Consider the following 20672-nt stretch of genomic DNA (forward strand, 5'->3'; position numbering starts at 1 on the left):
AAGCCGGAAACAGCAATCAGCTGTACACACGTTTTCTTGGATTCAACCGGTGATTCGGTCAAGACACACCCAATGATATAACTTTATAGGATTTTTAATGAAAGGATCGGCAAAAATTGTATCTGAAACTATTTTTTTTATCAGGAATAATATATTCCATTATTTTCTTAATTATATGCAGCCTTTACTAAACATATTTAAAATAATAATAACCCTAAGCGAAGCAGCTGATCGCTATTCCCGGGTATTATTTTTTACATGGAACCAGTATGACCAGTCTCCGTCAAGGCTCACCCACACGTGATCGCATGATCGCGAGAATGTCATGTTGACATAGAATCGTCAAACAAACACAAATATGACTTTTAACGAGTCAAAGTATGTCATTTATGATATATGTATCCATTCTCTGTCAACTAAAGTTTGTTTCAAGGCGTCAATAGCGGTATTCTGAACGTGGTTGCTGTTAATAACGGTGAGTTGTGCGATCTTCTGATGGCTTCACACACGATTTCGCCGAAATTAATAAAAACAATATTAAAAGGAATTTTGAATAAAATTAATGAAATAAGTTACAAACATAAGTCCAGATACACAAAGAACACTTTTTATAGCCAGACAGTGTAATTACATGATTATTTTGCGTACTTCATTATGGATTTGTTGACATGGTATTTCCGGTGTTACGTGCTCACGGTAATGTCTTTCCATGGGGGAAAAAACATCCAAACGTGTATAATGCGCACCCCCTTCTACACCGCTGTGTTTTTTGGAAAAAAAAGTGCGCACTATACTCAAGAAAATACGGTACATAAAAACACAGAGTAAACCTTGTATGTATATTCAATGCACTATCTCTACCTAATCATGGATGTCGACTTGTATAAGTGACTTTAGTAGTTTGTTTGTTGTTTAATGTCACACTCAGCAATATTCCAGCCATATGACAGTCATCTGTAAATAATCGAGTCAGGGACAGATAATCCAGTGATTGAAACCATGAGCAATTCGGATTGATTATATAAATCAACCAAGTCAACGAGCCTGACCACCTGATCCTGTTGATTGCCTCTTACGACAATTAAGGTTGCTGAAGACCACTTCTAACCCAGATCTTCTGGGGTCGACTAGTAGTACTAGAACTTTAACTACAGAAGCTCTCATATTTTGACAAAAGCTTTAAAAAGGTGCAGTCCAATTACTGCTCCAGGCATCATTGTGCAACTGGATATAGCCAATTTGATTACCGCCATGGAAGCATATAATATCATAATTAGATGCTATCCCTACAATTAGTTGTTGAATGACAGTGCCCTGTGTAACAGAGCGTTACAATGTAGATAAATGTTGTTGATCCCAGGCCTCCAATACTAAATGCCAAGCACATATCTGATGCTGCACTCCTCCTTCCTGCTACCACTAGAAATGCCCACCTGTCTGAAAGTGCCTTCCAGGAGAGTGTCCATGTTCTGTAGTGCAGATGGAGTTTTGTCCTTGAACTTGGTGAGCAATCTCTTCTGAATCATCCGGAACTGCTGGGCCCTCTGCTCCAGAACCTCCTTACATTTCTCAGCATTCAACCGAAACTAGAAAAATATTGACACATTTTACCATTATGAATACAGTTATAGACAGTTTGAAGCAACAACCTGGACAGCTAGTCATGACACTGTGTTTAATATGACAGGGATAAATATAATATCCAGACAACAGCTCTTCCAACACACATTGTTTCATCCACATCATTTTTTAATGTCTACATACGTTGAGAAATCATACCGGTATGCAATGAAATGGTTTACTTTCATCTATTTTCACTGGCATATTTTTCCTTTGTTTTCAGCATATACGATGATTGTATGGTATGACATTGAATCCTTTTTGATAATGACAGAGCCACTTTGATACCTAAAGATATATTTTCAAACTGTCATGGGAGTGTTTTGTTTGTTGTGTAACAAACACTAAGACATATTAGCGGTAGAAACTAACATTTTTAGTCCACTAGTCCTAATAATAATAGCATATAGTAAAATCCTTAAGAATGGCAAATTTCTACTAGTCCTTATAATACCTTAACTATTGGGCATTTTGGCAAGGACTACAGGACTAGTGCCAATTTTTAATGCTGCATATGACAGTAGCCTCACAGTAGCCTGTAAATAATCCAGTTTTGTAGAATTTTCCTATTCGGAATATTCTATAAGTAATACATTACCACTGTTATACCGAGGCTGTTGTCTCCCACAACTGCTGCTAGAGCGAAATCTACCACAGAGATCTCAATTACCTCATGCAGCACGTGCGTAGCCACCTAGCTGCCATGTGACACCCTTCACTCTTGTCTCTTGCGAGAGCAAGTGCTCGGGGGACGGACGGGCGGGCAGCAGCCCATTGGTAACGTGTTACTTATAGAATATTCCGAATAGGAAAATTCTACAAATTACATTAAGTAATACGTTACCACTGTTATACCGAGGCGGACTACCACAGTAGGCGGTGGGGAGCACCTACAACCCAAATCCTGACTGCTAGCATTCCTTCCGACCAGCGGAAGTAAACACCCAGGCGGAAGCACTGATGCGCATGCACCTAGCTAGGCGTTACCCTATAGGAATACCAAAGCACTGTCAAGCGCATACCGTAAGGCTCAATCGTCATTGCCAAAACGATTGGTGACTCCAAACGGCCCCACTGGATAGGTATTTCATCGCCGCAGCGGATAAGAACACTGTATCCGCGTGAGCTTAATCTTAGATCAGGTTAAACAGTCGAAAGAGGGAAATTAATTTCATTCAGACCGTATATCCCAGAGCAAGCCTACTTAATGTATGTATTAGGCGCGTGACCTAATTCCAGTATTCGTAAGCATGTATCACAAGGTTGGAATACACGACAGACAATTAAATGCATAATTGTCAAAATACAAATAAGGACAAAACACACAAAAAGCCGCCTCACCTGTGGTGTGAGTGCGCTGGTTTGCAGGACTTGTGATGATCCGAGTGAATCGGAACATGCAGATAAGCATCCTTCAGGTCGATCGAAGCGAGCCAGTCGGCCGGCATGATCAGAGCTTTCAGGTCCGCCAAGCTCTTGGGCGGCTTGTACAGGTAGAACTCGTTGAACGATTTCAAGTTCATTCTGAGTTCGGCACTGTCCATCTTGGGAACGAGAAATATCCGGGAGTAAAACCCCGGTGTTATTTCTGGTAGAGCTAACTCCTGAACTGCCCTCTTCTCCACCAACCTGCCGATGGCATCGGCGAGGATGGGAAGATTGGTTTCCGAATAGAAACCTGCCGACGGGGCAACGGTGAGCGGCGGATTCGCTTTGAGATCGAGCCGATAGCCGTACCGAATCGTGTTGACCACCCACAGGTCGTCGAACACTTGTTCCCAATTCTCCCAGTAAGTCTGGAGTCTGGCTCCCACTGGGGAAGGAGAGGGGCCCTGACAGGCTGCGGCCTGTGACACGGGTTCGCCTACGGGCCAACCGAAGTTGGCGCTGTCGGCACACGAACCCCTCCAAAGAAAGTCACCTGGAGGTGCCCTTGCCGTCCTTAGACGACTTGGGCTTCCCCCAGTTCCCCTTCTTCCCGCGAAAGAGCTGCTGAGAGCCCTTACCGGAGCCCTCAGGGCGGGGCAGGCCTCGGCAGACACAGCGGCCTGTTGTTCTTTTAGAACCCCAGGGATCTTGTTATTAAACAGGGTCCCAGCAGACCAAGGTCTGATTAGCAGCGTCCAACCCTGAGGCAACCAGATACGACTGGCGCCGGAGAAAATGGCACGTGCCGGAAATAAACGTACTCCAGGGAAGCATTTAAACCGATCAGGCAGTTATAAATGCGCTGGTATCGGTCCGTGGGGAACCTTCGACCAGACTGGCCGCTGCAGCCAGGTGTGTGTCTCAGTTAGACATTGCAAGCTTGGAGTGTCGAGCGAGGGTGTCCAGCTGCTGCAAGGTACCTTGTGTTACCGTGGCAGCCGGTGGGGCACGGACACCCAAAAGGGTCAACATGGGCTTCCGCGGTAGGACCAGCCTCGGGAAAGGCAAGGTCATGCACCGGGAAGGACCCTTTTCTCCACGACGGTGGAGGTAACGGGAGACGCCGACCGGAGGTAACCGCGAAGGTTTTCTCCAGGGAAGGCTTAATCCTGCGCAGCAAGGTTGATGCTGGGAAAGCCTTGTCGGCCGACTCGTCGTACACCTTGGAGGAACCCAGGGAGCTGTGGATTCCCCGCGGTATCGGCAGGGGCTTCGGCATGCCACGAGGTCCGTAAGCGATAGCGGGAGCAACGGTTCGGGGGAAGGACCGGTGACCACTGCAGCCGCCGCCGTACCGGTGGACCCCGCGTCCAAACCCGCAGCCACCAAAGAGGCCGGGGACGGAACAGCCAGCGGCCTATCCTGAGATAAGGCCGCCAGCTTGGAGTCCACAAGTTTAGATAGCAATGCGGCGACGGAATCCCCGGACAGCCCGGGATCTGCCGTAGCCGTGGAGGTGGTACCCGCAAGGGGACCCCGACTGGACGAGCCGGCCACCAGAGGGGTGGAGACGAACTGAACGTACAGTCGGTAGCGCTCAAATGCCGCAGGCCCCAGACCTTCTCACTGGGTGCACCGGGTGTCCCCGCAAGGAACCCTGCACCGCGGGCAACGATCGTGGGGATCCCGGGTCGATAAACTTGCGGCACAACCCGCAACTCCGAGGAGCAGGGTAGAGGGGGTTGGAACCGGGGACATTTCCATGACATTTTTGATTCTATGAACAAAGAGCAAAACATGGTTACAACCCACGCACCACAATGATTCACAAACGAGCATTTTCACAAGAAAATAAACGAGCAATGTGAACATATAACATACACATATAACATATAGAGAAATAAGTGATGATAACCCCCAAACCATACAAGAACAGGGGAAACGTAAAACACAACGTGCATACGCGAACCCCGCAAGTATACAGAAAAAAGGGTGGGAAAAATTCTCCGTTTGGCGGGAAAATTATATCTAAGCGTAGCTACCGCAACGCCCCATAAAAGCACAGTTTATTAGAGAATAAACTATAATAAATATCACCGAATATTCGAGGAACGCTTCAGCAGTCTTGGATACACGTCTTGCTAACGCAAGATGAGGTAATTGAGATCACTGTGGTAGATTTCGCTATAGCAGCAGTTGTGGGAGAAAACAGCCTCGGTATAACAGTGGTAATGTATTACTTAATGTAATATCACCTGATAACATAGGTCGTCTCTCATGACCACCACAGGTTGTTGGGACAAATTCTAGCCTGGATTCCTCATGGGAGCTGTCGCTGTTGTAGTAAGGGCAATTGCTAATTTCTACAGACAGACATCCATTAGCAGCGTTCAAAACTAAGGGGGTTCTTTGGGTCCTTGAGGTTTTCTTCTGTAGTACTAGGGTCCCCCTTACATTTCTAACATTAGGGCTATGACATGGAACCAACGACTTTCAAATGTAAACCATGATTTCACTGGTTATCATGGACTTCTGATATCAGCATATCCAGATACCGTTTGTTTACAAATCAGAGACAGTGCTGGTCATTTGACCTGCTTGAAGTAGCTTGTGGCAGCAGTATAATGATAGCATAATGATAAATCACTGCATCAGTGAGCATGCATGATATTAGGAATACATGAACATAATTTCTTCCCAATGCAGTGTTCCTGAGTCACACAAGTGCTGTACAAGAGAGTCAGGCAGATGCCTGTTTGGGGCTCACCTCAAAGTGAACATCCACCAAATTAAAGTACTCCTGAAGCGGCAAAGCTCCATCAAAGAAAACCTTAAAGTCTTTGGCACGATTAAAGTGGTTGCTAAGTCGACCAGCTAACTCCCTCATCGGCAGCCATAATGCTTCAATTTGGTCACACTGTAATCTGTATCGTTCTGAAATCAATGTGCAAAAAAATATATGAATATAACGTACAGGTATGTAATGTTAAGAAGAATCTTTGTCAGCTCAACTATACTTGTATTGAAAAGCATGTATGAGGACTTAGTGTCACATAAAGTTCACACAATGTTGTAATCACATGGGCAAAGTTTGTGAAATCAATGATACTTCACAAAAAAAGGGAATGATCATTCTCCAAATAACACATTTTGAAACATATTATCCATCCCTTGATTTTGTTGTTCATAACTAACTACTTCGTCGATACTTCACAGGTTTGTAAACGTTGTTTACATTATGTTCTTTTGCCATGTTATTGAAAGATAACAAAATAGATTTAAAAGGGTTTGGGGGCTGCAATCACCCAACTAGGTCCAAGACTGAGCCCTGGTCACAGAGTTTAAAAAATGGAAATTCGACTTTACATGGAAATATCACAAGTCTGGTTCCTCCATTACCCACTATGTGGTATAATCACTATTTTTAACCAACATATCTAGCAAGAGCCAGGTTCCAGTCATGGTAAAGCCGACACAACACAAACAGCAATGTTTTTCACTTAATAACATATGCAACATGTGTTGTAGTCTCGCTGCCTTAATGTCAGGCAATGGTAGTGTTCACACAAAAATAGCTCGGTTGACCTCCATGAGTTTCAAACAGCCTCATATCACCAGCATAGCGGTTGTGTGTATTGATGGAGAAACACTATGCATACATGCCCACAAAGTATTGATGATTAACCATTGAACCCTTGATCACATCTGAAAACTAGAAAGTGTTTTTACTCGTAAAAACATATGTCTCCCCCCACTCCCCTAACCTCCATTCATTCGTTTACTTCACTTTAAACCCCATCTCTTCATTCCCACCCTCCATTACTAAATAACAGAGACAAAAATAGAACTCCTAGAAATTTCAAACAACTAATGGGCACCACTTCAGTGCTGGGTTAATGTGTATACAAAGTTTCGCGAAAAAATATTAAACGGTTTCTGAGTTATGGTCAGGAAACAAAGCTTACCCCCATTTAGAGCCTATGTTCAACTTATCTCCATGGAAACAAAAAAATAAAAATGTCAAAAATCTCTAAATAGCAAAAGGCACCACTTCAGTGCTGGGTTAATGTGTATACAAAGTTTCGCAAAAAAATATTAAACGGTTTCTGAGTTATTGTCCGGTAACGGTGGGAATGCCGACGCCGACGGGAACCGTGCCAAAAACAATATGTCTCCCTCCATTCTGGGGGAGACATAATGAATACCATAAGTATCTTGTAAGGGCTTTGACTTCTGAGCTTATAAACTGAGAACACTCACGTGATGTTTTTGAGGCAAGGACAGTAACGACAGGTCCTCCATAGAACTGGAAGCCCAGAGCAGCACCCTGGCCTCCTGCATTCTCTCCCAGCAGATCTGGAACAGTACAACAGATAAATCAGATAATAACGTATCAATATATATTCTGAAGATCACCCGAGCTAATAATAAGTACATCAGACATGAGTCAGAGTGAATGGTGTGTAGGCCACACTATGTAATAAATGTTTTCAATGCAGTCCACCTTGGTGAAACAAATGAATATTGGTATGGTGATGACAAACCTACGAACATAATCAGGGGGAACCTGGGATTCGAACCCATGATCATAGGTTTCTGGCAGGCCTAAGGGACACAACTCTGTACAGTGACTTGCAGAACCCTAGGTGATTTTACCAGCTGTGCCACACATAAACATCAAACCACAGTGAGAGGGTGAAATTCCAGTTGTCAACAGTAAGTAAGAATTTTCACACCAACACCTTGATTCCTTGGTGAGGACAGAAAGCTTAAGTGAAGTGACGGGTCACACATATAATATACAACTTTGATAAACCCTGCAAGTACAGATTGTTGATGATGAAGGATCAAAGTGAATGTTAATCTGATATCTGAGGTCACAAGTGTGGCATCAGCTATCTAAGGGACACAACTCTGCACAGTGTTGTCACAGCTCAAGTAACCAATGAGCATCAACAAAATTAATAGAGCATGTCAAAACAATAAATACATCGTGTTGCTGACCATGTCATTCTGCATCAGACAGTTGTGAAATTGTAGCAATGTATTGCTTGCTTTACTATCCAACATCTACTGATTGCAAATACAAAGCTATGGTTAAGCAACTATGGATGAAGAACGATAAATGGGCAACACTTCTGATCATTTGAAAAATCATTTGATCAGTAATGCAAAAAGTCAACAGAAAACAAAAATGGGTAAACAATAAAAAAATCTCAAAGTTCACTAGACTCACCTGGGAAGAGTTCATTGAGATTGACAGGTGGCTTGTTGGTATCTATTGTCAGCTTGTGGACGGCAACTTTGACAGGGAATACTGGCTTCACCACCAGGTCAAAGGGTAGCTTCAGTTTCGCTGTGCTGACTCGCGGTGCTCCTGGAGAAGCAGAAGTGAGTTTCAGGAGACTTGCAGTTGAATCGATGTATGTCATAAATAAACAGCATATCTAGAACCACATCGGAGAGTGCACCAATCACTGGCCCTACACTTGTGAGAAGATCACTACAGTTAGTGTTGATTCTGACACCATGATCAGTTTCAAATTAACATGACAACTAGTAAACATGTGAATACCATTTTAAGCCACATCAGAAATATATTAGTCATGTCACAGCAGCATGTGATTAATCTAATATCTGTCCAGGCAAACACTGGGTTTTAAATAATGAACAATGACCCATGGTAACTGGGCACAATGTAAATGAAAATCAATTCAAATCCTTAAGAGTGTTAAAAACCTAACTAAAATCATGAGATCCTTGTAGTTTTCTGCTACAGAAATTACATCAAGGGATAGCCTGAATCTGTATCTATCACATCAGTGTTATGACAAGAATCACTCTTAATTTTAAACATTACTCAGCATAAGCATTGTAATTGTTATGTTTTCTGAAGGCATACAGCGTATGAATGTGTACACACTCCTCCTGAAGTCCATTATAAGAATTACAAAAACAACGAAAAGCATCATGCAAGACCACGCTACCTGAGGCGCTTGTATATCTGGCGGATACTTCTGCAGAGAGGTGGGCAGGAAGGCCAGCACCACGCATGAAGAAGGCACAGAAACACTCTGTAGGTTTATTGGGGTCTGCAAGAAAGGGTGCAGTCGGTATTATCTTGAAGTCAGATTCAGCACAAGTGTAAATCAAGTATTCAAAGTGAATGGCTGTAACAAAGGCTTCACACACAGGGAACAACAGTAATCGGTTTGGATCACAATCGATTGATTCAGTAAATATTTTGGCAATCATGAGATGGCACAATAGGCTAGCTAGGTCATCCACTGTAACCACAGGATGCTCATTTTAGTCATCTCATACAAGAAGCATGGTGTACCGGGAGCCTATTATAATCTGGAATCCAAACACAGCTTTTAGCTATGAGAAGATCAAGTTATTTTTACGGTCCAACACTCACCCACTGACGGAACTGTGAAAGATGTTTGGTTGGCCGCAAGGGGCCAGTTGGTGTGAATCTCAATTCTAACGTTATCCAAGAGAAGTCGAGATTTCAGCTGGATCTGAGCAACAAAGAATACAAGACTCATTACTCCAGTAACAATTCATATTTTCAATACTCATTTATTTCATTTTATATTACTTTAGGTTTGCATGTGAATGAATAGATAATATTACAAGTTACCTGAGCTACTTTCAATATTACTTGTTACAATTCTGTAACCATTACAGTTTATTCCCTATACTTACTCTTGCTGTTATGGAAGGAACAATATCTTCATTTTCAATCTCTACCCCTGCAGCCATCTTGAATTGAGAAAATCAAGAAACATTTATGTGTGTCAGAGAAAAGTCAACCCAACAACAAGTTTAGCATACTAATCAGTGCAATAATGATATGATGAGCCCCAAAACACTTTTTTCCTTATTTGATTGTTATCAATAAAACACAAGTAATATTTGTTCAATACAAGGGTCTGAATGTCCTGAAATTATTAAGTACTTCTAACCAGAAAGTTAGACCTTAAATACAACATGGCCCTCAACATGCTCAAAGAAGAGGTACCCACTTACCGAGGAGTCATCTAAGGCTGGATTGACATGGATAGTTATTGTGAGGTCGTCATCTGTTTTCAGGTTTGGCACTATCACTGCAACACACAAGTGGTGATCATGTCATGGCTGAAGTATACATACATGATACACCCTCTAAGAGGTTGTGGAATGAACCAGGGTACTGTGTATGCAGTAGTCAGCAATTTCACCCGGGTCGGGAAGGATAGCTTCAGTAATTGAGTTGCTTGTCCCACAGGACAAAGGTAACTAACTCTCACAGGACAAAGGTAACTAACTCTCACAGGACAAAGGTAACTAACTCCCACAGGACAGAGGTGACTAACTCCCACAGGACAGAGGAGACTAACTCCCACGGGACAGAGGTGACTAACTCCCACAGGACAGAGGATACTAACTCCCACAGGACAGAGAGTGACTAACTCCCACGGGACAGAGGTGACTAACTCCCACGGGACAGAGGAGACTAACTCTCACAGGACAGAGGAGACTAACTCCCACGGGACAGAGGAGACTAACTCTCACAGGACAGAGGAGACTAACTCCCACGGGACAGAGGAGACTAACTCTCACGGGACAGAGGAGACTAACTCTCACAGGACAGAGGAGACTAACTCTCACAGGACAGAGGAGACTAACTCTCACGGGACAGAGGAGACTAACTCTCACAGGACAGAGGAGACTAACTCTCACAGGACAGAGGAGACAGAGGTGACTAACTCCCACAGAACAGAGGAGACTAACTCTCACAGGACAGAGGAGACTAACTCTCACGGGACAGAGGAGACTAACTCTCACAGGACAGAGGAGACTAACTCTCACAGGACAGAGGGAACTAATTCCCACAGAACAGAAGTGACAACTTCCCACAGAACAGAAGTGACAACTTCCCACAGGACAGAGGGAACTAATTCCTATAGGACAGACGGGACTAACTCACACAGGACAAAGGGGACTAACTCCTACAGAATAGAGGTGACCAATTCCCACAGGACAAAGGTAACTAACTCTCACAGGACAGAGGTGACTAATTCCCACAGGACAGAAGAGACTCATTCCCACAGGACAAAGGTAACTAACTCTCGCAGGAAAGAGGAGACTAACTCTCACGGGACAGACGTGACAAACTCCCATGGGACAGAGGAGACTAACTCCCACAGGACAGTGGGGACAAACTCCCACAGGACAGACTTGACAAACTCCCACGGGACAGAGGTGACTAACTCCCACAGGACAAAGGTGACAACTTCCCACAGGACAAAGGTGACTCATTCTCACAGGACAAAGGTGACTCATTCTAAAAGGACAGAGGGAATAAATTCTCACCAGATTTATGAGCATTATCTTTGATTTTCTTTTGTAATCTCCTCATCTCCCCATCCATGTCGGCATAGTTGAGTTCCCTCGCCTCCACCGTGGGAGGGACAAATATTGCAGGATCTGTCCCTAGGTAACCACATTCCAGCCTCCCCGAGTCACTGAGTGACACCATCACACCCTTCAGATCTCTGCAGGAGAGTAAAGAAACACACTTCAATCTACAATATAAGTCATAACACTTAACAGTTATGCTTCTGGCTTTCACCTTCCAATCATATGCATATCCCATGCAATATCATAGGTAAGTTAGCCATAAAAGTCACAGAGCTATTCAGTAAGTCAATGTTGTTTTATTGTTAGAAATCACCCAGCTACACCTAGGCAACCTGTGATTTATCGCATTTGGACCACGCAAACCACTGGCTCACAAGATACACAAAGATCCACACTGTTCTCTGGTCATACCATGTAACCACCTTGCCTCATATGTCAGCACTTACAAGGAGTCCACAGGGAGTCCATTCTAACCAAGAGCAACAGTAAAGGGTGGTCTATTCCCTTTTTCATCTTGTGTACTACTTTGCAGGACCTCCCCAAACTATTTTGTGAATATTCTAGCAAAGATTATGAACTGACACATGTGCAATACATGAACAGTATATTTGAAGTATATACAAGATACTCAGTGCTGAACTTTTTCAAACATTATAACAGTGTCATCCCAAAATAGGAACCCAACTTAACACTTAACATGCTTAACTAAGGCTAAATTCTGATTGGTTCAACTATAAGCAACAGGCAAATGATTAAAAAATCATTGTTACATCAATGATGAAGTAAATAAGCTGCATATCACGTCGCAAGTATTTTGACCTCAATATAATATTGGTGTTTTATTTACAAATATCACAATCAAGTAATACAAATAATCAACACCAGCCATTATGGAGTATCTTTCCTTCCCTGCTCCCCAAGACACATACAACATTTATTCAATTGAAAGAGAAAATCCTTCATTTCTCATGCTTGAAATCATTAATACATGACACTTTCTTATGGATAACAACTTTTTGAATTCTTTATAACATTTCAGAGCTACTTCTTGCCGCTTCATCAGGTGAATACTGAGTAAGCATACAGAGTTGGAAATCAATGTCAAAATAAATCACATTATCAATGCCATATTGTGTACTTAATGAAGAGCCCCTTATGAGATGAGACAAATCTTCTCCCTAGCTACCGTGTGATACATTGATTACAACTTTCTGCTTACTTCATGTTTCCTGTGCATATGTGGACAGGTATGTGCTCCATCTTGGCGGCCCACTTGAGGGTGACATCTTGGTAGATCATGAGAGACGAGGTGTGTGTTGCCACCATGTAGTTGATGGTCCCCTCCGTTACTGAATCAAACACACAGAAGTCAACTCTGTCTTTCTCTGTATTCTTCGCTACATGAAATTTCAATATTTCTTGACCATTACCTAAAACTCCTGAATGTCTTAGTTCACCCTTGGGCAAGAAGAGCAGGATATTAAATGTATTCATAAATGCATCCAGAGTAAATAAGATCAAAACCTTGGGAATATTTCAGGTCTCACACCATCTTTTCTCTAACGTGTGATAATCATATGTTCAGACACATTGCCATCATTACACAGCATAGAACTGCAAGAGACAAATAACCCAAGGTAATAATCTCAAAAGTTCCAAACAATGTTAATGTTATAGCTTATAATGTCGAGATAGTTTAGACGGCATACATCATCATTGTCCTCAAAGAGTGAGTGAGTTGCGTTTAACGCTGCTTTTAACCGTATTCCAGTTATATCACAGTGTGTCAGCTTAATGTGGAAGGAAAGCGAGCAGTGATGCAGGTTTTAGACGTTTACCACTTCAGTGAAACCCATGAGCATGGGTATGGAACTGACAAACCTAGAAACATAATCGGGGGGAAACCGGGATTCGAACCCACAATCATAGGTTTCTGGCGTGCCCAAGGGACGCAACTCTTCACAGCGAATTTCGGCACCTTAGACGACTGGGCCACCCATGCCCCCTTGTCCTCAATGAATATGTCTGACAAAGTCATCTGTTTACATACTTGATGTGTAAGGCACAAAGCAAGCTGGATCAAATTCAAACTTCTTCATGTAGCGCAGCTTCCCGCTGTCTGTCAGACAGAACAAATTCCTTTCCCCTGAAATACACAAAACATGACAATGCATATATAAATTGCATAATATTATCAAGTGAATGAAATGAGGGGTCAAAGTTATCATCAAAATGTAAAGGTTAATGGTGTCCTCAGGTAAAACAGGGTATTACAGGAATTCCCAAATGTCAAGTGAGTGAGTTGAGCTCACCACCGCTTTCAACAGTATTTCAAAGCATGTCAGCATATTGATGGAGGAAAGCCAGAACTAATACAGGTCTTAGATGTTAACACTCTGGTGAAACCCACGAGCAAGGTAATGGTGATAAAAGAACAAGAATCCCAATTGGGGTGAATCTGGGATCCAAAACCAATGCTTGTAGGACTATGGCATGACTGAGGAATGCAAATCTACACCGTGAAAAGCACTGCCTTAGACGTCTGGGCCACCTATGCCCACAGCAATCATCATCACAACCATACCTAGCACCATCACACATGGTGGAGTCTGCTGGAATGATATCACAGAGATGTCTATTGCCTGCTCTCCAATGTTGAAAGCCCAGTCCATCTGAAAGGCACAGAAATATACATAAGCAACATGACAACACACTTATTTACAGCCCTTAGTCCCAGTGTGAGGAGTTGAGTGTTACTTACTGACCTTAGTCCCAGTGTGACATATGTTATTCACTGCCCTTAGTCCCAGTGTGAGGAGATGTGTTACTTACTGCCCTTAGTCCCAGTGTGAGGAGATGAGTGTTACTTACTGCCCTTAGTCCCAGTGTGAGGAGATGTGTTATTTACAGCCCTTAGTCACAGTGTGAGGAGATGAGTGTTACTTACTTCCCTTAGTCCCAGTGTGAGGAGATGAATGTTACTTACTGCCCTTAGTCCAAGCGTGAGGAGATGAGTGTTACTTACAGCCCTTAGTCCCAGTGTGAGGAGATGTGTTACTTACTGCCCTTAGTCCCAGTGTGAGGAGTTGAGTGTTACTTACAGCCCTTAGTCACAGTGTGAGGAGATGAATGTTACTTACTGCCCTTAGCCCCAGTGTGAGGAGATAAGTGTTACTTACTGACCTTAGTCCCAGTGTGAAGAGTTGAGTGTTACTTACTGCCCTTAGTCTCAGTGTGAGGAGATGAATGTTACTTACAGCCCTTAGCCCCAGTGTGAGGAGTTGAGTGTTACTTACTGCCCTAAGTACCAGTGTGAGGAGATGTGTTATTTACTGCCCTTAGTCACAGTGTGAGGAGATATGTGTTATTTACAGCCATTAGTCCCATTTTCAGGAGATGAGTGTTACTTACTGCCCTTAGTCCCAGTGTGAGGAGATGAATGTTACTGACTGCCCTTAGCCACAGTGTGGGGAGATGAGTGTTACTTACTGCCCTTAGTCCCAGTGTGAGGAGATGAGTGTTACTTACTGCCCTTAGTCCCAGTGTGAGGAGATGAATGTTACTTACTGCCCTTAGTCCCAGTGTGAGGAGATGAGTGTTACTTACTGCCCTTAGTCCCAGTGTGAGGAGATGTGTTATTTACTGCCCTTAGTCCCAGTGTGAGGAGATGTGTTATTTACAGCCCTTAGTCCCAGTGTGAGGAGATAAGTGTTACTTACTGCCCTTAGTCCCAGTGTGAGGAGATGAGTGTTACTTACTGCCCTTAGTCCCAGTGTGAGGAGATGAATGTTACTTACTGCCCTTAGTCCCAGTGTGAGGAGATGAGTGTTACTTACTGCCCTTAGTCCCAGTGTGAGGAGATGTGTTACTTACTGCCCTTAGTCACAGTGTGAGGAGATGTGTTATTTACAGCCCTTAGTCACCGTGTGAGGAGATGTGTTATTTACAGCCCTTAGCCCCAGTGTGAGGAGTTGAGTGTTACTTACTGCCCTTAGTCACAGTGTGAGGAGATGTGTTATTTACAGCCCTTAGTCCCATTTTCAGGAGATGAGTGTTACTTACTGCCCTTAGTCCCAGTGTGAGGAGATGAGTGTTACTTACTGCCCTTAGTCCCCGTGTGAGGAGATGTGATACTTACTACCCTTTGTCCCAGTGTGACATATGTTATTTACTGCCCTTAGTCCCAGTGTGAGGAGATGAGTGTTACCATGGTTACTTACAGCTACTTTCTTGCCAGACTTGAGGTTCTGAGACTCCTCCTTGTTGCTGGAGTCACTTGCTACAGCCAGCACCTGGTACCTGGGGAAACAGATTTCTTTATATAACAAGCATGACATAATCTCACAATCACGCCCACAAAAACATCTTGATGATGTAAGTTGGAATTATGTATTTTTCCTTCAGTAGACAAAAAAAGTAGATGGAGGGGTTTGAGGGTTGTTGCTGTAAGGTCAAACAGTGGGAGCATGATGAAGCGGGCATCGAGCGTAGACAGCAGTAGGTCGGTAGTCAGATAACCTTGGAGGGTACGAGTGCCCAGGTTGCTGGTAGTATGGATCCAAATGGGATGGATAACTATCCCACCTATGAGAATGACCTGCATAGGCGTTAAACCACGGATAGTCCAAATGGTTGAAATTGCTACATTGATTTTGATAGTCTATCAGGGGGGACTCATCCTGGAAATAGGAGAACTTCCTAAGGGCGAGGGAGCTTAGAAGCAGTCAGCTGAAGTCGATCCAGAACTTGAATCACAAGGATAGTCCTCCAATCCTTGTTATTCTGGGGAGCACCGAACATAGGAGCAATGTGATTGACCGCTCTCTGCAGATAGTCTGGTGTGAGAACGAGAAAAGCAGCCCAATCCTAAATACCGATCCCCGGGTAGCAGGATCACCTATCGTTGGATGCTGATCTTAGATCTTGCATATCCTTGTTCGTTGTGGAACAACCAAACAACCAAACTGCCGTCCCTCACACGATCCGCAGCAGAAACAGAACGTGGTTGATCCATTCGCGGTATCTTGAGTAGCGTGTTCGATCATCTGAATGGAAGCGTAAGTGGGAGCGGTCATCGGAGATCAGAATGGATCGAACGTCACCCTGTGGTGGAAAGTGAGGTCAGGGTTGGAGATGTCGTCCATAAAGAAACTGTCTGAGACAGTGTCATCAGTAACCAATAAGATAGGCTCTTCTGAACATGCTGCCGATGCAGTTATAGATGTCACAGATGACTTCTCAGCAGAAACCTTTGCTTTAGATTGACAGTCCAACAATCGTCTACTGCAAAAAGGCTGCCTTGGCCAGAGAATGGCATTCTGAGAAGGTTACTGTGCATGAGAGCATATAATTGACCCAGTTGTTGGTCAGAACCATAGAGATGCTGGGGTGTATTCAGGTAAACATTTTTTTGTTTCAGAAGCTGGAAACATGGTTCAAGCATGTTTCCACATAGGATTGATGAAGAAAGAAGATATGCAAAGGTTGAGATAGGAGAAGTTTAAAAATTTCTAATTTTCAAACTTGTGTATAAGGAACCAGAAAAATTTGGATTAGTATTTTCACTTTCATTAAAAAATGTCAAAATGCAAAGCAAGAAAAACAAGTTATCATCTTCTGTGTTTTGTCATGTTTGAGAACACTAACAATCTCAAGCAGTATTTCAAAAACTGTAGGCCCAAATATTTTAGCTGAGGCAGGGAGACATAATCTTGCATTATAATTTACACAACACAACCATTAGCGAGGTGACAAATGCTGTGATGTCTTCTGACTTACATTACATGATCACATGAAAAGTTGGAAAATGTAACTTAGATGTAAGTTTGACAATGTTTTTAAATATGTTGATATCATTTATTACTTTTTTCATGTATTTATGATTTGCTTTAAACGTCTTTATATTGCTCTTTGACATGTTCGATATGGACCCATGGTTGAGGCATGTATCACAGATTATCTCTTTTCAATAACATTGCGGGAAATAGTTCATAATTTTTAATCTACTGATAAAAACTGATAAACTGACATCAAAAACGTATTTCCTGACCTTGTGAAAAGGGATAGATTTAATGAATGAATGATACGACAAGTAGGTTTGAGAAACTTTATACTGAAAGAAGACTCAAGTCGCCGGTAAACTCAAACGATGTTTACTTGATCAGATCAAAACCATAACTGACAACACAACGGTTTTACTATGATGACATCATCACAACACTCACACGACCATTCCAAACTATGTTAACATTGCGTTCTATTTATAGAAATACTTCCAGGTTGAGAGTTACCTCCCTTACATCAATACTAATAATCTTAACGTGGCTATCAGCTGGCTATGGTGTGGACGGTACACCAGTCTGCGGTGTTGGACGAGTTAACGAGCGGAGTACTTTGAAGCTGGACCCTGTTTCACCAAGCAGTCTCAGTGTTATGGTTCATTTACCATGTCTTCAGCTTAAACTGCAGGCCGTTAGGGCATGCTGAAATTTCAAACTTTCAGCCCGAGAACAAATGTATCAGGGCCAAAGTCTCTTTCACACACTGATCACACCTCTGTCATGATCCTGATGTTGGCCTGGACCTGACCATAACCTAGAATTACAATCTTCACAGCACCACGGTAGTATTGTGGAACAAGGTCTGGCAGGCGGCAGATCAAATCCACACTCCTGTTATCCAGTTTAGTGTTTACACTAGTTTGTCAACTTTCATCCTGTGTCATAAAGTCTGGTTTCGAAAACCAGAAGGTTAAAAATGAAATACAATTGATTTGAAACTTCTGATTTGAAATTTTCTACTGCCCAACAGTGAAAAAATGATTGTATCATAACAAAAGTATATATCCAACTCACTTGTAGCTCTCCACCTGTCTCATGGATGACACAGTGATGAAGCTGTCTGTGCGGGACATGTACTTGATGGGGCCTGGCAACAAGGCCCCGGGGAGGAAGCGACTGAATGCAAAACTCTCCTGCTCAAAGATTGATACAGTTCCATCCATAGATTGCACACACAGAAAATCACGTCCTGAAAGAGATCATGACAGTATGTTGAAAGACGTACTCTGTATGCCACTACAACACAACCTATGAAGTACAAGTAGGACATGTCAATACAGCTTACTCACCAAAGACTGCTACATTGCCACAGGGAAGGGAATAACCTAAAAATGCTTCCACCATGGTGATGGTGATATGAGTAACAACCAAAACTAGTAATAGTAACAATAGTGTCAATGGCATTTTGCCCGAAAGTGTAGATGAATGTACCACTCACCCTTTACTCCACCAAACGGCCCAAAACAGAAGTTGAAAGCCGTTCTCTGTAGGCTGTGTTCATACAGCAGCTGTATCTGGTAGTGGCTCCCGTGTCCCACACTGCCTGATATAGCTGTCAATGGAAATCATACAAAGCTCATTAGACTGAGCACGAGGCAAGAGAGTTAACAGACTTTAAAAGTCCAGTTTCCACCCTTGCCGAACTAGGCTGGAATTCCTGGGCTCGATCGTAGCGCCACCAGTGGCTGTTATGAGTTAGGTCTCTCTATGACTCTCCTATGGGCCAATCAGATTCCACCTCTCGTATCACTTGCATTTGCTTCAAACAAAATGGTGGCGCCCAGACATAACAATCTGATAGACAATCAAGATCAATATTGCGATAAAACGGGCCTTACATCGCCAAGTGCTTCAAATCATGTGAGCACCTTGATTACAAAACTGGAAAATATTTGAAAAATATCTGTTGACAGCGAGTTGCACATGCTTTGCAAATCCTGCAATCGACCGAACTCTGCATGACAGTTTACGAACCGGATTTCGATGCGTGATTTTGATTGAACTATGCATAGACTCATTAGTCCAGCCAAAATGTAACTCCATGATACCAGTCTAGTTCGGCAAGGGTGGAAACTGGACTTTTATAATCAGTTAACTCTCTTGCCTCGGGAAAATGGACTGAGCATTGCTCGAGAGGGAATAATGTTTTCCCCAGTCAGTAATATTCCCGTCTATCATGATGGCCTGTGTATAATGAGGTCTGGAACAAGCTGACCAGTGGTTAGTAGCATCAGCAGTGATCTCCCATCATTACCATCCCCTCACCATATGAGTTGCTTCAGAAACAACACTGAGTACCATTCTCACCCATGATGAATGGCTAAACATTGCAACACTGACCGCTTGGTGTTGGCAGGGTTAAAAAGTAATTGTCTCTATCTTTCTTACCTGATACACCTAGCACTGAAATCTTTCTTGGATGGAGTATGGCTAATGTCAGATTTTCAGATCCACTGAAAAACAAAACAAATACATTTGTTAAATCTTGTATATTTCAGCTATTAAAATATATTAAAGTCATGACAAATTGAGTCATGTCTATAACGTGTTATTAAGGTTAAAAAGGTTCCAAGAATAATAATTGTCATAAAGACATCATAGATAGATAATTAAAGATATCAGCTGGTAGGTGTCAAGAGTGTATATTTATGAAAGGGACATAAAATCAAAATTATCTAAAGAGGGAGTTTGGTTTAATGCCTTTTGAACACTATTCACCTTAAATTATATCATGGGTTAACTGATTTACTCAGCTGTTGAAACAAATGTTTGTTTGTGTATTTTTTAATGCTGCACTCAGCAGTATTCCAGAGACATGACGGCGTTCTAAAAATAATCAAGTCCGGACCAGACAACCCAGTGATTGACATCATGAGCATTGATCTACGTAAATTGAGATACAATGACATCCATTAACCAAATCAGTAAACCCGAACAAGCTAGTCGCCTCTTATGACAAGCATAGTTGCCTTTCACTGCTAGCATGGGTTGCAGAAGACCTATTCTACCCCGGATCTTCACTGCTTGTAGAAACAAATGAAACAAGCATGAAATATTCATATCCCCCACCAATATGACATGTCCAGTTTTGTGTAAGGCAAGAAATATAGTACAGTTTCCAAGATCTGCTTGGGAAATGGGCACTACCACCATTTTCACCACCAAGTCAAAGTCGTCATTCAAACTTGAAAAAACTTTTTTTCAAAACTACAAATCAATCAACATGATCAAAAGGCACCATGGTTTTTGAGTTCTGCTCTGGAAACGTAGTATCACAGACAGACAGATGGACAGCACCCATTCCTATTTCTCCCTTCAACTTCGTGACGGGGGATAATATTAAGGGAATGTATATTGCATTAGTTTAATTCGGCCATCAAACATTGCAAAATCCATACTTTACATTGGGAAATCACTCAATGTTTCAAAATGGTT

At 42.6% G+C, this 20672-nt stretch overlaps 1 protein-coding gene across 3 annotated transcripts in view; it reads right to left on the reverse strand.

Moving 5' to 3' along the window:
- Positions 1–20672, reverse strand: part of LOC139465655 (protein PTHB1-like) — a 65015-nt gene that overhangs the window by 28875 nt on the left and 15468 nt on the right. For all 3 annotated transcript variants that reach the window (XM_071247389.1, XM_071247391.1, XM_071247390.1), the window contains exons 4-19: positions 19626–19690; positions 18676–18789; positions 18252–18426; positions 15618–15696; positions 13982–14069; positions 13448–13543; positions 12617–12746; positions 11350–11531; positions 10024–10100; positions 9700–9756; positions 9410–9512; positions 8976–9080; positions 8225–8365; positions 7249–7344; positions 5756–5922; positions 1434–1586 (exon numbers count right to left, since the gene is read on the reverse strand). In XM_071247389.1, coding sequence (XP_071103490.1) covers positions 1434–1586; positions 5756–5922; positions 7249–7344; positions 8225–8365; positions 8976–9080; positions 9410–9512; positions 9700–9756; positions 10024–10100; positions 11350–11531; positions 12617–12746; positions 13448–13543; positions 13982–14069; positions 15618–15696; positions 18252–18426; positions 18676–18789; positions 19626–19690 — 1828 coding nt within the window. The remainder of the gene's footprint in view (positions 1–1433; positions 1587–5755; positions 5923–7248; positions 7345–8224; positions 8366–8975; positions 9081–9409; positions 9513–9699; positions 9757–10023; positions 10101–11349; positions 11532–12616; positions 12747–13447; positions 13544–13981; positions 14070–15617; positions 15697–18251; positions 18427–18675; positions 18790–19625; positions 19691–20672) is intronic.

The sequence above is a fragment of the Haliotis cracherodii genome, unplaced genomic scaffold (genome assembly GCF_022045235.1).
Source record: "Haliotis cracherodii isolate W230 unplaced genomic scaffold, xgHalCrac1.p SCAF_18, whole genome shotgun sequence".
NCBI classification, from domain to species: Eukaryota; Metazoa; Mollusca; class Gastropoda; order Lepetellida; family Haliotidae; genus Haliotis; species Haliotis cracherodii.